This window comes from Cornus florida, unplaced genomic scaffold (genome assembly GCF_030987335.1).
Source record: "Cornus florida cultivar Cherokee Brave unplaced genomic scaffold, ASM3098733v1 CherokeeBrave_3.0.0_Hap2_Chr11, whole genome shotgun sequence".
Lineage (NCBI taxonomy): Eukaryota > Viridiplantae > Streptophyta > Magnoliopsida > Cornales > Cornaceae > Cornus > Cornus florida.
The window spans coordinates 82,792,378-82,808,829 of record NW_026775581.1 but is presented as its reverse complement, the minus strand read 5'-3'; the positions used below and the strand labels follow the sequence as shown (position 1 = coordinate 82,808,829).

Genomic DNA, 16,452 nt, shown 5'->3' with positions numbered 1-16,452 from the left:
TAAGGTTTATTTTAATGCAAACTGACTTAAGTAAGAGTATGGGATGGTTCTGGACACACTTAGGACTCCTAGTAACAGTTTTAAAAACAAACAGAGGGAGTGGAAGTGACCGGTGTTGAAGTAAATGGTCGGAAAACGGGGCTGGAGGAGAACAGAGGCTCAGAGGAATGAAGAGCCAGCTCTTGGAATTGAAGAGCCAGCTCCCATCATTTAAGAGCCGGCTCCAAGAAGGCATGGAGCCGAATCCATGCTTGCAAGAGCCTGTTCTTGCATTCTAAGAGCAGGCTCTCTCCTATTTTCTCCTATTTTGACGTATACTGGGTTTTTGGGTGCACTGTGTGGACGATTCTTGAGTCTGGAACTGTGTGGGAAGTAGACTAAGATGATTAACATGCAACCTAGGTATTGTTATAAGCTCTCAGTGCATAAGAGATGCAATTATGCAAGTGGAATAGGAAGCGAATGAGAAGGCGCAAAGGAAGAAAGAGAAGGCTCTAGAATGTGTGAGCCTGCTCTAGGTGGTTTAGAGCCTTCTCCAGTTTTTTAGAGAAGGCTCTAGGTGTTTAGAGCCTTCTCCAATTTTTTAGAGAAGGATCTTTTCAATAGTACACATTCTGAGTATTTTTTTTTCCTTACGAACTGTTTGATACTTTGGAGCATGGGAACGATTCTGTTGATTCTAGGGTTTCACAGAAGGATTAGAAGGCTGGTTTTGGGTGTTATTAAATCCTTAAATTGAGTAAGGTTGACCTCTAAGTGAATGGAATTAACAGTGTCTATTTTAATAACTGTGTGTACGGTTAACGGCTGGAAGGAGATTTATTGTTTAGTTTTAATTTGACAATTTAAGGTGCTATATCATGATTCCAAATTAATTTTTAAATACATGGTGAAGTCTTTTAATTAACAAATTAGACTTGGGGCATAGTATATGGCTCCGTGTTAAAGGAAAACAAAATACGAATATAGAACTTAGTACGCTGTTATCGGATGGAAGGAACTAAATTGCTTAAGTTAATTTAGCAATTGTTTGGACTATAACATGATTATAAAACTTATTTAAATGCATGATAGAGTTGTTGATTTATTAAAACTGATCTATGCATGCTCTGGATGCTGGTTGTTGAACTATTAAACCATTTCTTGCAATTACATGGTTTGGATCTTGGATTTAAATTGCTGAAGCTTTAATCACTTTTCTGCAATGATCTGAATATTTAGTTTTGGACTGTAAATTACTTGCTTATTATTTATATATTGTAATTTACATGGATATGGAGGATTGTATGTACCGGTATGGGACGGTGACATACTAGGTATGGTTTAGCTCAAAATGCTAAATCTTACCTTATGGATTTTAATTGGTGAATAGCTTTACATGTTCTATCAATTATATTGATTTTGTGGATTGTATACACCAGTATGGGACGGTGGCATACTAGGGACAGACTGATTCAAAATACTCAGTCCTACCTATTTTGGAATAAGAGTACGAATTATAAAAACATAATTCTCCTTGTATTTAAGTCTGTGCAGTTGAATAAGCTGAACGACTTATTGGATCTCTTATATAAGTCTGTGCGGTTGAATAAGCTGAACGATTTATTGGATTTCCTATGGATGGATATGAATGGATTTTAAATATATTATTATGGTACCATGATTTGAGCTTGAGTCTCATAGTCAACGGTTAGGGTACGTATATGTAGTAGGATGCGTAGCTAGCTATATTGGTTGAGGTATACCCTGTTAGGCTTAGGTAGTTATGCCCACTCAGGTGCGTATTGCATGTTGCCTTCTATTCAGGTTGAGACCCTCAGCATAGTTTAGTGAGAGTGGTGTTGTTTAGATATATATTTATCTATTACGGACTATATAGATATGGTTGAGACATCTAGGATGTATCTGCATATCGGGTCTCTGTTTGGATTGTAGTTAGGACAGAACTTGTTCGTGGGCCTGACCCACTATTATTTTTCAGGTAACGGACTGTTCCAGGTCTTAGATCTTGTTCGTGCTGAGCAGAGGCGGCTTCTCATTCTTCCGACGACGTAGGAGCTTCTTCATGATTTAGCAATGGAGTTCTTCAGTTAATGATTTCAGTGTTGGAGTTTTTAGGGGTCCATCAGATGGATTCCCAAGTTGTATTAGAAATGGAGAATTTGGATGTATCAGAATAATTCTTTATTAATTTAAATTTTTATTCTGAGGTTTCAATATTTAGATTATCATTCTAGTTTCTTTTAAGCAAATTTTTATTTATTCATGTTTCCTTAATTGTATTCTATGTTCGTTTCTTGCTAATTGGTTTGATATTCTCCGGCAATCGGGCGTGGGCCTGGCCAACTCGCATCCGGAAATCCGGGGGTATCACAGTTGGTACCACTTGACGAAGTTGCAACCTTCTTGCCACCTTTTGTGGTGGTAATGATGTTGTCCGTCACGCCTGTGATGTCCTTAGGGGTATTCTTGTTCTTCGTCTGAATCTTGTTGGAAGGCATTGAATCTGACGATGAATTCATTGAGAATTTGATGTAGGAGAAAGAGATGAGAGGTAGAGGAGGTCCCACTAGGCGTGCCAGAAATTTGTACACACAAATTTTGTAAATTTGCAAATAAGATAACAAAATAGGAGTAAAATATAATTTTATTAATTTATAAAGATGGGGTACAATCATTTGTAATATTCTTTACAATAAAAGTAATGGTCCTCTGATTTGATCTCTTTTTTGGTTGTTAGTTGGATTCAAGGGCTGCACGACCTTGCTCTTGAACCACCGTGGACTTTGAATGAAGAACGACACGATTTGATGTGCTTGGTGTTCTTCATCTTCAGAGAGAATTTGTTGAAATTGGTGAAGAATGGCACGACTTTGTATATGCTTGATATTCTTCGCTTTTGGTTTGGATTCTGAATTTGTGTCTCTGACTTTTGAGTCTTTGGATTTCTGGACTTATGAATTCTGAATCTGTGTCAGCATTTCTAGATTTCTGAATTCTGAATTTGTGTCTAAATTTCTGGACTTCTGAATTTGTGTCTGAATTTTTGGACTTCTGAATTCTGAATTTGTGTCTAAATTTCTGGACTTCTGAATTCTGAATTTGTGTCTGAATTTCTGGACTTCTGAATTCTGAATTTGTGTCCTTTATTGAATTTGAGAAAGAATGGCACATCTTTGGATGTGCTTGTTGTTCTTCGTCTTCAGAGAGGAGAGAATTTGTTGAATTTGGTGAAGAACGGCACGACTTTGGATGTGCTTAGTATTCTTCGCCTTTAGGTTTCCCCTCGGGATTTCTGAGTCTCTGGATTTTTGGACTCTGAATTCGTCTCCCCCTCCTTCTTCCTCCAGGCCTCTATTTATAGGCTTCTTGGATTCATAAGATGATGACATGTGTCATCTCCTGATAAGGATAAAATAATAACTGGGCCGGGCCGGTTATATTATAATAATTATCCTTAAAATTAATTATTCCAAATATATTTTATTAGGAATAATTAACTTTATATTTAACCATCTGGGCTGGGCTTAATTAAATAATTTAAGTGGACCAAACTTGGGCCAATTAAATAACTTAATTAAACATTAGGCCCATATTTAATGAGTCCATTTGTCCAAATCAAAGTCCACTAAAATTTTAGTGTTTACAGGCTCATAGTGCCAGCTGCCACTTAATGTGCCTGGCGCTCGGCTAGAATGCCACTTGCCACTTGGCTTCTTACTTTTTGGCAAGCATTTGGCATTCAACTCATAGTGCCAGCTGCCACTTAATGTGCCTAGCGCTCGGCTAGAATGCCACTTGCCACTTGGCTTCTTACTTTTTGGCAAATATTTAGCGTTCGGCTCATAGTGCCAGCTGCCATTTAATGTGCCTGGTGCTCGGCTAGAATGCCACTTGGCTTCTTACTTTTTGGCAAGTATTTGGTGTTCGGCTCATAGTGCTAGCTGCCACTTAATGTGCCTAGCGCTCGGCTAAAATGCCACTTGCCACTTGGCTTCTTGCTTTTTGGCAAGTATTTGGCGTTCGACTTGTAGTGCCAGTTGCCACTTAATTTGTTTAAGTGCCTTTGTTCAGGAAGGCAGTATTTTTATAAACATCTTAAGGTTCTGTCAATTTGCAATTATACGCTTGAAAGTAAACATTGTTCAAATTGAAACTTAATTTTTATTGATAATACCTTTTCAAAGATGTGGCATTCCAAGGCTTGTTTACCAGCCTCCCAACCATGGTTTCCAATATATACGCCCCATTTCCTATGACCTCCGCAATTCTATATAGTTCTTCCCAAGGTGACATCATTTTCTTGATAATTCCAACTTTTCTTTTCAGAACTAGATCACCAAGTGCAAAATCTCTATGCCTTATCTTTCTGTTATGGCTGTTCATAAGTGTTTGCTGATATGACGCAAGTCTTACTGCCGCAACATTCCTCTTTTCCTCAAGCAAATTGAGGTTGAACCTCAGCATATGATCATTCTGCTCCTGATTCCATGCTAGGCTTCGAACAGTGGGAACTTGATGCTCCACCGGTATTACTGCTTCAGTACCATATGCCATGGCGTACGAGCTTTCCCCAGTCGGTCACCTCGGTGTCGTTCTGTATGCCCACAGAATGTTCAGGAGTTCATCCAACCACTTTCCTTTCTCATCTTCAAGCTTCTTCTTTATACAAGCGAAGATCGTTCTGTTTGTGATCTCAGCCTGACCATTCGCCTGTGGATGGCTGACCGCTGCTAACTTCTGATTAATTCCATATTCTTCTAGCAACTTCCTCACCTGCTTGCTATCGAGGTTAGTCCCATTATCTATGACGATCAACCTCAGTACACCAAACTGACAAATGATATTACTCCAAATGAAACGTCTCACGTGATTCTTAGTGACACTAGGATACGGTTCTGCCTTTACCCATTTGGTAAAGTAGTCTGTTGCAAGCAGAACGTACTTATTTTGTGATCTGGCGGTAGGTAATGAGCCAACCATATCCATCCCCCATTGCGCGAAAGGCCATGGTTTGGCCATTACGTGCAAGTCTTCTGGTGGTTGGTGGATCAGGGGCCCGAATCGTTGGCACTTATCGCATCTTCTCGAAAATTCCTCCGCGTCTCGTGGCATGTTCGGCCAAAAGTACCCTTGCATCATTGCTTTGTGAGCTAGGGACCTCCCCCCTGAATAATTACCACAAACACCTTCATGAATGGTCCGCAGTATTTACTAAGCTTCTGCAGGGGTTACACACTTTAGATAAGGTCCTAAATAAGACCTCATTTATAACTGATCGTGTACAATGGCATATTTCGCAGCATTCGATCTGATCCTTCTTGCCTCATCCCTCTGTTCGGGCAAAACACCATCTCGGATATATGCCATAATCGGATCTATCCAGCTTGGCTCATATGGTATGACGTTCACTTGCCATGGGTCAGAGCTTAACGATTCCTCCGAGATAGATGGCTGGCACAACACACCAACTGGAATCACTCTTGCCAATGTCTCACCCGAGCTAGATGCACTGCAGGCCAACTGGTCGACATCTTCATTGTGCTCCCGCGGCACTTAATGAACTTGATCTGATCAAAGTTGCTGGCCTTGTGCATAACGGTTGAACGTTATGCTTCCATAGTCTCATCTTTTGTACCATACTCCCCAGTCACTTGTCGAATGATTAGCTGCCAGTCACTGAAGGTGACTAAGTTTTTGACTTTTAGTTCCTTGGCCAACCTTAACCCAGCCAATAGCGCTTCATACTCTGCTTCATTGCTGGTTGCCCTAAACTCAAGCCTGATCGCTTGGCTCAGCACAGTGCCCTCTGGTGTTTGTAACTTGACCCCGATTCCTGCCCCCATTTGATTTGAGGAGCCATCTACGAAGAGCTTCCATGAGGATCCTTCCAAACATTCATCTGGCTCTTCCACATCACACTCTAGTAAGAAATCAGCCACCGCTTGCCCTTTGATGGCCGTTCGGGGTTCATACGTGATATCAAAAAAGCTTAACTCTATCGCCCACTTCATCATTCGTCCGGACAAATCGGGCTTATGCAGGATCACCTTTATAGAAAAAGTGGTCAGAACGACTATAGGATAGTATTTGAAGTAGTGCCTGAGCTTTCTCTTTGCATTCACCAAGGACAAGATCACTCGTTCGGCCTTTAAATATCTTCTCTCTGGTTCGGCCAATGTCTTGCTTACATAAAAAACTGGAAACTGCTTACCCTCAGCACATCGGATTAAAACACCGCTGGTTGTAACGCTAGAAACTCCAAGGTACAAGAAAAGTTTTTCGCCAGGTTCTGGGGCATTCAAGACTGGTGGGTTCCGCATATATTCCTTTAGATTGGTCAGTGCCTGCCTCTGTTCATCCCCCCAGGACTGCTTTCCTTGACCTCTGATTGTATCAAAGAATGGCTTACACCGATCGGATAACTTGGAGATAAATCGACTCAATGCCGCTATTCGTCCGGTAAGAGCTTGGACTTCCTTAATAGTGCAAGGTTCTGCATTTTTAAGCAAAGCTTCCGCTTGGGTTGGGCTGACCTCAATCCCTCTGTTGTTGACCACATGGCCAAGGAACTGCCTTGATCCCACGCCGAACGAGCACTTTGTTGGATTTAATCTCATTCCATACCTTCTTAACAAATTGAACACTTCTTGCAAATGCTTCAAATAATGACCCTTCTGCTTGCTCTTTATCACCATATCGTCAATGTAAGCCTCCACTGTTTTGCCCATCTGATCCTTAAAAATTTTGCTAACCAATCTTTGGTACGTAGCTCCAGCATTTTTTTAATCCGAACGGCATGACCTTGTAGCAATAGATCCCTTATTCGGTGTAAAAGAGGTTTTTTCTTCATCGTTCGGATCCATTAGAATTTGATTCTAGACTGAGTAAGCATCAAGAAAAGTCAACCGCTCATACCCTGTTATGGCGTCCACCATTTGATCAATCTTCGGAAGTGGAAAGCTATCATTCGGGCAGGCTTTATTCAGATTGGTGAAGTCAATACAAACTCTCCATTTCCCGTTCTTCTTCTGCACTACAACCACATTTGACAACAAGTTAGGGTATTGTACCTCTCGAATGAACCCAGCTTCTAACAATCGGTTTACCTCCTCAGCAATGATCTAGTTGCGTTCCGGGGTGAACCTTCTCTGCTTCTGCTTCATAGGCCTGACGTTCGGATCAACGTTAAGAGAATGACAAGAAACAGTAGGGTCGATCCCTGGCATGTCTGAATGGCTCCAAGCGAACACATCTGTATTTTGGGAAAGGAAATCAATTAACTGGCATTTTCGCTCATCGGCGAGTCGCGATCCTACTTTTGTGGTTCGGCATGGCCTCAAATGATCAATTTGAACTTCAACCAGAAGCTCTTCGGTCAGCATCATGGACTCCTCCTCCCTGCTCATGACGAGGGGAGGTTCCTGTAATTGCTATTGCGCATCAACAGATCGGATGAGAGCCTTTCCCTTCCCTGTGGCTTTCAGAGTCACTGAGTAACATTCCTTTGCAGCAACCTGATCCCCATGGATATCAATCACTTTGCTCCCGTCCGGACTTAGGCACCTCATCACTTGTTGTAGGGTTAAGGGGACTCCCTTTACCCTATGGATCCATTATCTCCCCATCAACAAGTTATAGGAGGGATAGATCTCCACCACCACAAATCTTTCGACTAAGTCCCTCTCAGCTGCTCGAACCACCAATTCAACAGTGCCGATCAGTTCGACTCGTTTGCCATCAAACCCCAACAACGGATTTCCAGTAGACTTAAGTTCCTCTGGCTTAATTTCAAGCCGATCAAAAGTAACTCTAGGCATGATATTCGTACTGCTCCCCAGATCAATGAGCATTCTTCGTACTAAGCATTCTGCCACTGTCAAACTAATAACCAAGGGGTCCTCATGCAGAATCTGAACTCGCATCAGGTCGGTCTTATCGAACCTTATCTGCATGGCCGAGCTCTGTTGGTGCAGGGTGTTGATACTGCCTACTCGCCTCTTCATTTGCGCTTGGTGGAGGCGTGTTCGGAGTAATTCCTCAGATTTTGCGGTCTGCTCGGGTCGGCCATAGATTGCGTTAATAATCCGAACGGGCTGAGCGTTAAGGTGGCTCGGTTTTTGGTTTCTCTTGACCTGCTCAGCTGGATGATTTTTCTCTTGTGCCGGCCCTTGAACATACCCTACAAACTCCCTTCTGGCGATCAGCATTTCCACTTGCCTCCTCAGGTTCCTGCATTCGTTAGTCTGATAACCAAAATCACTATAAAAAGCACAATGCTTAGATTGATCCCTCTGCTCGAGAGGTTGTCTGATTGGTAAGAGAGGACGAAACTTATCTTTGTTTTCTTGGTAGAGCCTCGCCAACGTAACTTTGAGTGGAGTAATCAGTCCATCCTCTCTAAAACTTTTCTCTGCCTTCCAGGAGGTCTGATGTTGCGGTGGGGGTTGTTTCTGCCAAATCTTGACTTTGGACTTCTCCTCTGTGGAGATGATAGATGTCTTCCTAGCGTTAGCTGCTTCCTCTTCTTCTAGACGAACGAAGCCATCAGCTCTCTCGTTCAGCTCGTCCATCGTCTTTGGTGTGTTTACCACCAGACTCGTATGGAACAGAGTTCCTCAGGTCATTGCTAGCTTGAACGCTTGAACGGCTGTTGATGGATGACACTCCATAACCATACTTTTAACAAGGTAAAACCTAGTGAGAAAGGCCTGGAGCCGATCATCCTCATGCTGCTTCATTGTAAACAAACTCGACACATCTTTTGCCGGACATTTATTTCCATAATACTGACTTATGAACTTATCACACAAATCCTGAAAGCTAGCAATTGAACCTTAAGCCAAGTTCTTGAACCAATTGAGGGCTGGACCGACTAAGCTCGTAGGAAAGCACTTGCACATCAATGGATCGTTGTTCGTGTTTAAAGCCATTTTCAACTGAATATGGTAGATGTGATCGATCGGATCGGTTGTTCCATCAAAAAGAATGAACACAGGTATGGAGAATTTCCTCAGATTCAGAGCGTTCAGGATCTCGTTAGTAAATGGAGAGGCAACCGTTCTTGCAGACGAACGAAGCGCCTCATTCTCCCTTGAAAACTGCGATGGAACCCTCGGATCCGCCGATCTCTCATCGGAACTCCTATAATCATAGGTCGCCATTGAAGGACGGTAAGGTGGATCGATTGACCTCTCCTCCATGAATCCTCTCTGCCATAGCGACGAGGTTCCGTGTTGACCGACCTCTATTGCTTCATCACGTCGCAATCCTCCATGATTTGGATTGAACGTTGCGGCTCCTTCTCATGTGATTCGTTCGCGGTACGGATCCTGGTGGATTGATCCCTCCCTATTCTCCATCTGTCGGAGGTTAAGAAGTAGATCACCTTGCAACATCTCGTCGCAGTGAAGATCCATGCGACGTTCCCCTTCCAGATCGTCATGATAAGCAGCATTAGACAGCGCAACTGCTTCAACTATCGGAGATGGCCTTGGAACTGCAGGAGCCTCACGACGCTCCATTCCAGCTCGCAATTTGGCGTTCTCTTTTCTTAACGCATCAATCACATTCATCAACTCATCGAGCTTCGACTGCTGGCCATTGTCCAATAGATTTGAGCTCTCTCCTCCGATCATCATGCCGGATCGAAGCAAAGTCATTCACTGCAGATTACCGGTTATATCTGAGCTTCGCTAACACGAACGCACTAGATCTAGACTTAAGCTTAGTCGAATTCTGACTGCAATTGACCGGATCTGGATTGCTCCAACAACTAATTCAACAAACTCAATAATCTCTACTGATCTCAACCATACAATTCATCGGAACAAGTGCAAACCAGAGCTGTGCGAATCGAACTATCAAGCTTTCCAAATCAAATGGAATTGAGACTCGACAAAACAAATTGCGATTTCACCGATCACGATTTTGCCTTCTGCGATCAAGCTTCTTCTTAACGAACTGCTCTAGATCGAATCAAGCTAAATCGAACACTCATCAATCTTCTTCGTTCCCACAGACGGCGCCATTGAAGATGAAAGAATTTTCTCTCTCCAAATTGGCAGAGTTTCATTACACTTCAAACATTTCAATCCCCTTTTTCTTCTCTTTTTCTTCTATTTATAGACAATTTGCACTATTCTGGAGAATTCCTAACTAACTTCAGCCGCTGGGCCTATTCTGGTGGTTATGCCATTATGGGCCTAACTCCTCTTTGGGAGCCTTTGCCAATAACCCCTTGCACCAGGTCTGCTACGTGGATACGAAGTTTGGGCCCAGGTCAATTATCAGGCCCAAACTTCGTTATGTAAGCTCGATCCGACCCAAGCCGTCTTTGGCATCCTCAGCTACAAATGTAAGAAAAATAATGATCCAACAGTAAATAGATAATACTAATTATTTTATAAGACTTTGATTCAGATGGTTGTATAGATGAAAATGCTATATTTCGTTAATTTTAATTTGTGATTTTATTGTTGATTAAATTAAATCAACACATCTCTTCCATGTTTAAACAATTGAGTTTCCATATTCTATATATCTCTTATTAAATTTATACATTAAATTTATGTTAGCAATTTCCTACATGTAGTATCAAAGTGCATCATAGATTCCAAATATAAATTTGGATATTTTATGTCAAGTAAAATAATCTTTACAATTGATTTAGTATATTGTAAAATTTAAAACCAAGTGGAAAACTTCAAAAAGTCAGTTTACTATTTTTCATTGGTATATATATGTTACATGTGATGAAGGGAGGAACGACAACGTCGGGAATTTATGAGCTGCTTGGTTTGATAGTTACAATTGAATTTTATTATTATTATTATTATTTTTTATTTTTATTTTTTTTCATGCAATGTATAATTTGGGCAGTCTTGTTCATGCAATGTATGATTTTTTTTTTAAAATAATAAATTAAAACAAGGATAAAATACTACGTACAATTACAATAGTGTTTTAGTCTTGCCTTATTTAAACAAAATTCAAGTCAATTTACTCATGGGATGGTTAGATTCCATAATTTTTAAGTATATTTGTTTTCAATTCTATAACTTGTATTCATATTTGGATAAATCATAAGTAAAAAATAGAAAATGATAACATTCTTATTTTAAAAGAGATGAAGAAGAGAAAAAAAAAACATATCATTTTAACTATCATGTCCTTTTATATTTATATTACAAATTAGTTATCATGCAACTTTTTTACTTAATTTATATATAATTTGGTAAGGTATAAGGAAAAGTTTCAGTGGTTTAGAAGTTGATAGAAAAATAATTGCATAGCTATTAAAAATTGATAGGTCATACTTGTTTCTCAAAGAAGAAAATATACATGTATAACCACTTGATTTCTAATTCCAAAAGACATCTCTCTCGCCAATCATATATGGTGGTTCCAAGAGTGTTATTCATATGCCAGTCGTATATTATATTCATACAGCAGACGTGTGAAGTGAAGGATGAAAAGCCCTGAGATGTGACTCACATGTGTTTAAAATTTTATTATTTGAAATGTTTAAGATATTTTTGATATTGTGAAATAGTTATCTTATTATCATTTTACTTCAAACCTTCGCATTAAATTTTTTTTTTTTTTTTAAAAAAAAAAAAACCCAAAGTCCGACCTCCAGTTCTTTATTTTCTTTTCATTAAAATCAACCCAAAGATTCCAAACACAAAACTCACAATCCCTTTTTTTTTTTTCTTTTCTTTTCTTTCCAAATCCTTCAAAATCATTCCATCCGAATTAATCTCTCCATCTAAGTATTCAATCTTAATATAATTATTTAAGTGGTTATGGAGTACTCTAAGAGTCTGATGTGGTTATCATTCGCACATAAAAATAATAATAATAATTGTTGATGCGAAAATTCTCGCGACTCGGAACGACAACGTTTACTTGCAAAACAAAAGACGTCGTCTCGAATAGCACCTAGCACCGGTGAGGTGCCAGTCGAGAATCCTCTGACGATCAAGTTAGTACTTGTAATCGTATCACATAATAATTATGTATATTCTTTCTTGGAGTTTTTTCTCGTTCCTTCTTTAACTGCTTGGTGCCCTATTTATGGCTGTCGATTGGAATCAAGTTGATCCGCTTGTGGGAGATCCGAGAAGATCGTTTGTTGCCAGATTTGTCGGGATGTAATTTACTCCTTTGACTTTCTCAAATTGTGCCAAGATTATCCTCACCCTATTGAACATGTCGTCATTCATTATCTTGGATAAGAAAATAAGAAATGTCATCATTGAAAATCTTTATCTCTCATAATGAAATATGTGGAAGAGGTCTCACGGTTGATGAAGGTAAATTATTTTTCTCTATCAATAATAAAATAATAATAATAAATTACCAAAAAATAATAATATATATTATAACAGTAAACCTCACACTGAACACTTATAGTGAATTGTCTAATCATTGAATAATTTTTAATTAATTATTTATATCAAATATAATTAGGTGGAGGACTCTACTTCTTTATATATTGCATAATTAACTAATTAAAAAAATATGTCTAAGTAATTCACTATACATATTTAGTGCAATAATCATTCTCGTATGCATTAATGAGGAAAACAAAAAAATTCATAAAAAATATTGTAAATTAATATTTGCATAGTTGTGACATATGGACGAAAAATATTCTTCCAACATGTAAAGAAAGACGACCGGTCTGGAGTCGAACCCGTCACTACAAAATACACAAATCTCAAACTCAAAACCCTCGGCTAGTGATCTCCAAGTCCTCCCTAGCTATTTCTTTGGTTTTCTTGTTAGAATTTACAAGAGTTTTTATTTACCATTGTTATTATTTTTCATGAATCATCTCTGGGAGCTACTGTAGTTTGGATTTGTGTTAGTGGTCTCAGCAGCTTTTCTTTTGCTCTGTGTTACAGAGAAATTAGGGTTTGATTTCCTGTGCAGAGAACACAATTGGTTCATGGAAAGATTCGGTGATGATGTGCTGGGCTTAGTTCTCAAATGGGTTGAAAACCCTAATGACAGAAAATCATTCTCCAAAGTCTGCAAGCAATGGTCCAGAGTCGAGGGTCTTCACCGATTTACGGGTTCTCGAACCCAATCTTCTTCCTAATTTCTTACTCAGATTCCCAAACTTAGTCTCATTGGAATCATCAAGAGTGATCACCAATACCCACATCAAATTCATAGCCAAAACTTGTCCCAACATTGAAGTTCTCAATCTTAACTACCAAAAAACATATGGTATACCGGGTTGGGATGATGTTGATGGTTCTGGTATATGTCAGATAGCAAATGGGTGTCCTAATTTAGCTGAAGTGTATCTGAGTAGGAGATGCCAAGTTGGGAATTTCGGAGTCAAATTTGACTACTTTGGATTTGGCTGATTGCATTAGGATTGCTGATGAAGCCCGTAAAGCTATCGGGAATGCAAATTCATTGCAGGTTTTGATTTTGCGAGGCTGTTGGTTAATTACAAATACGGGTTTGGCTTTGTTGGCCAGTGGGTCTCTGTCTAGAACTCTACAAGAATTAGACATTGCAGAGTGTAACCGAATTTCAGATGATGGGGTATTGCATTTGAGGGAAATGTGTTGTTTGGAGAAGTTGAATTTGGCAAACTGTGGATTGGATGTGACTGACACCGGGGGTGTGGCTATTGCTGCAATTCAAACTCTCAAGGGATTGACCTTTTCGTGGTTGATTAACATATCGGATGCTACACTCGTTGCTCTTGCTCAGAACTGCCCAAATTTGGTGTCCATTGAACTGAGGGGTTGTGAATCAATAACGGGTGATGGCATTTGTGCCTTTGCAAATCATAAGTCTTTGGAATCACTTGTGTTGGCTTCTTGTTACAAGTTTAGCGGGGAGGATTTGCAAGAGATGGTGCGCGGATGCCAGACCTTGAGGCGCATTGTGCTGGACAAAAGACAGAGAATGTGGATCCCTGTGACAATTCAAGAGAATATCAGCAAATTTTGTAGGTTAGAGTGGTAGAAGTGATGGATGAAATAAGGACTTAAATTTGTGGGTTAGATCAGTGTATGTTGAGGCTGGTTGGAGTTCTTATATAGTTCCATGCTTCATGAACCTGTGAGCAATCATCAATCATGCTTTCTTTATCTCCATTATATTGAGATGCTGATTTCATGATTTGTTCATTTTCTCGCATTTTCTTGCTGGTGAATTAATCCACATATATGTATTGAAAATAAATGCAGTTTGACTTTATGCTATGATTTTTGTATCCGAACTTCTTTCTTAACTTTGCAATTTAAAGGCCGAATGTCAAGCAAGCATCATATGATTCATGGAATATTTAGTAGGAAAAGGGGCACACAACATAGCTGCATCTGGCCAACCTAATTGTCTCTCACCCATTCACCGAAAAATTAAATAGATAAATAAGTACAAACATTTATGGAATTATGGTGGCTAAATTTGTTATACCTTTTCTTTAATTGAAGTACTGTGGCACTATTCTGAAGAGCAATGTCAGTACAATACACGTTAGATTAATTTTATTTTTCTGTCCACCTCTTCCTAGTCCACCTCCCCGGTCACCGAGGAATTTAAGGAAGTTCCTTTGTGCTATATTTTTAAAGTTTTGACATTTGCTCAGCCTATTATCTCCCTTTTGTTTCTAATCACTCCATCTCTTTAATGTTGTGCCATGTGATGTTAGTCCAGGTACTCTGCAAAGATGACCTTCCATTAGTCTTTCTTGAGTGCCCTAAGTTTAGGAGGGGGGATAAGAAACTTAAGCTAGATTTCAACCTCTTAGTTGGCTGAGGGAGGCCGACGCATTAAATTTTTATTGAGGTAGCATGGTGGAAAAAGGTCCATGGAGGTACACTCCTTGGTTAAGAGATCAATTCAATTGATCTGTTGCGATATTTGAAGTGTGCTTTCACTGTAGTTGCGCTGACTTCAGGCTTAGAAGGTTGATATCCTGAATTAGAGTTCGAGTTTGATACTTGTTGTCCATGAAGTGCTTATTTTCTTCTTGTTTCCTGAATATGTTTCTTTGATTTCATCTGCCCTGCTTTGGTTTGGCCTGGAAGTCTTATATTCAAGGCAACATCCTAGTGACGTATAAGATCATCTACATTGGTAGTTACAGACCTAGGTCAGGAGTTTGAGTGTTTATAACAACAAAGTATTTTTTCTTTCTTTTTTTCTTAAAATCACAATTGTCTCGTTATGAGTTTGAAAATGAAATTGGTTAAGGGGTTTAAAATTAGTAACACAACTTAGATTATGAGCTTACACAAGTTTTTGATGAAGATGAGCAAATGAGTTTATGTGTAACAACAAAGTATTTTTTTCTTTCTTTTTTTCTTAAAATCACAATTGTCTCGTTATGAGTTTGAAAATGAAATTGATTAAGGGGTTTAAAATTAGTAACACAACTTAGATTATGAACTTACACGAATTTAAATATCCTATCCAGTAGACAATTGAATGCTATGAATTCTAATCAGAAATGAATATGAGAATTACCTCTCTTTGATTAGGGTGGGGTTAGTGAAAATTTAAAATGTGGAGGGGCCAGTGACCGCGGGCACCTTTGAAGATATAATTGCCATAACAATAATGATTGTTGGGCACTTATTCCTCAATTGGTGAAAATCTCATGTACGATTCTGTAGAGCAGTTGCTTTTGTTTGATTGTCTTTAGATATCAATATGCATGGATGACCCTGAAACAAGATATGAAAATACCAGTGATTTTCTTCGCCCCTTTCCTTGAAACCAAGATATATACATGTAAATGCAATACTGGAATTAAGCAGGAGAATATATATAAATGTGATCAGATTCTCTTTATCAAGTTTTGATGACATTAAGATGTATTCTTATTTCTTTATATTTGGTGCCTAACATCACAGCTAGCTCTTTAAAGTAGAGGAGTAGTTCTCTTTCACTAGCTGCCTTAAGGTGCTCTAATGCAATGAATGTGATTTATGGAGCTTATGCCCATTTAATAGGAAAAACTAACAATTAAGAAGTTCTCTCTCTTAAATAAAAAACAAGGCTTGTCTTTTCTTTTTTTTTTAATAGGTAAAGGTAATTGAAGTTGTGACGACTGAAGTTGAGAGATTTTGTGTATGGTTGGTAAAGAACGAAAGATTTTTGTAATTCTGTACCTAATTTACAGAATTACAAAATATTTTAATAAGAACGAAAATATTTTACAGATGTAGGTAATATACCATTGGATTTTTGTAAGTAGAATGTACGTAGTTTTTTTATTATTTTACCATATCTATTTTATAATTTATATGAAATGTCAGTTAAACAAGCATGTTTGTCAAAATGTAAAAAGACTGAATGAGCAAGTCTGCATGCTAATAACATTCATACCTGATTCATGTGAAAAAGCATAATAAAATGAATGTTGACAACAAATGAGATTAATTGACTTGCAACTAGCATATTTCTAAAAGGACT

General features: G+C 38.9%; 2 protein-coding genes across 2 annotated transcripts; one reads left to right on the top strand and one right to left on the bottom strand.

Moving 5' to 3' along the window:
- Nucleotides 1-7,616: 7,616 nt before the first annotated feature.
- Nucleotides 7,617-8,573, bottom strand: LOC132281420 (uncharacterized). The gene has a single exon (XM_059783124.1). It carries the CDS (start codon nt 8,571-8,573, stop codon nt 7,617-7,619), a length of 957 nt encoding a protein of 318 aa, XP_059639107.1.
- Nucleotides 8,574-13,013: 4,440 nt separating this feature from the next.
- Nucleotides 13,014-13,995, top strand: LOC132281419 (uncharacterized). The gene is made up of 2 exons (XM_059783123.1): nt 13,014-13,272; nt 13,328-13,995. The coding sequence occupies exons 1-2, from the start codon at nt 13,014-13,016 to the stop codon at nt 13,993-13,995; spliced, it is 927 nt and encodes a 308-aa protein (XP_059639106.1).
- Nucleotides 13,996-16,452: the final 2,457 nt, after the last annotated feature.

Coding starts and splice junctions, on each gene's coding strand:
- LOC132281420 (XM_059783124.1), bottom strand. CDS start 8,573: ATGGACGAGCTGAACGAGAGAGCTGATGGCTTCGTTCGTCTAGAAGAA.
- LOC132281419 (XM_059783123.1), top strand. CDS start 13,014: ATGACAGAAAATCATTCTCCAAAGTCTGCAAGCAATGGTCCAGAGTCG. Junction 13,273..13,327: donor GGATGATGTTGATGGTTCTG/GTATATGTCAGA, acceptor GTATCTGAGTAG/GAGATGCCAAGTTGGGAATT.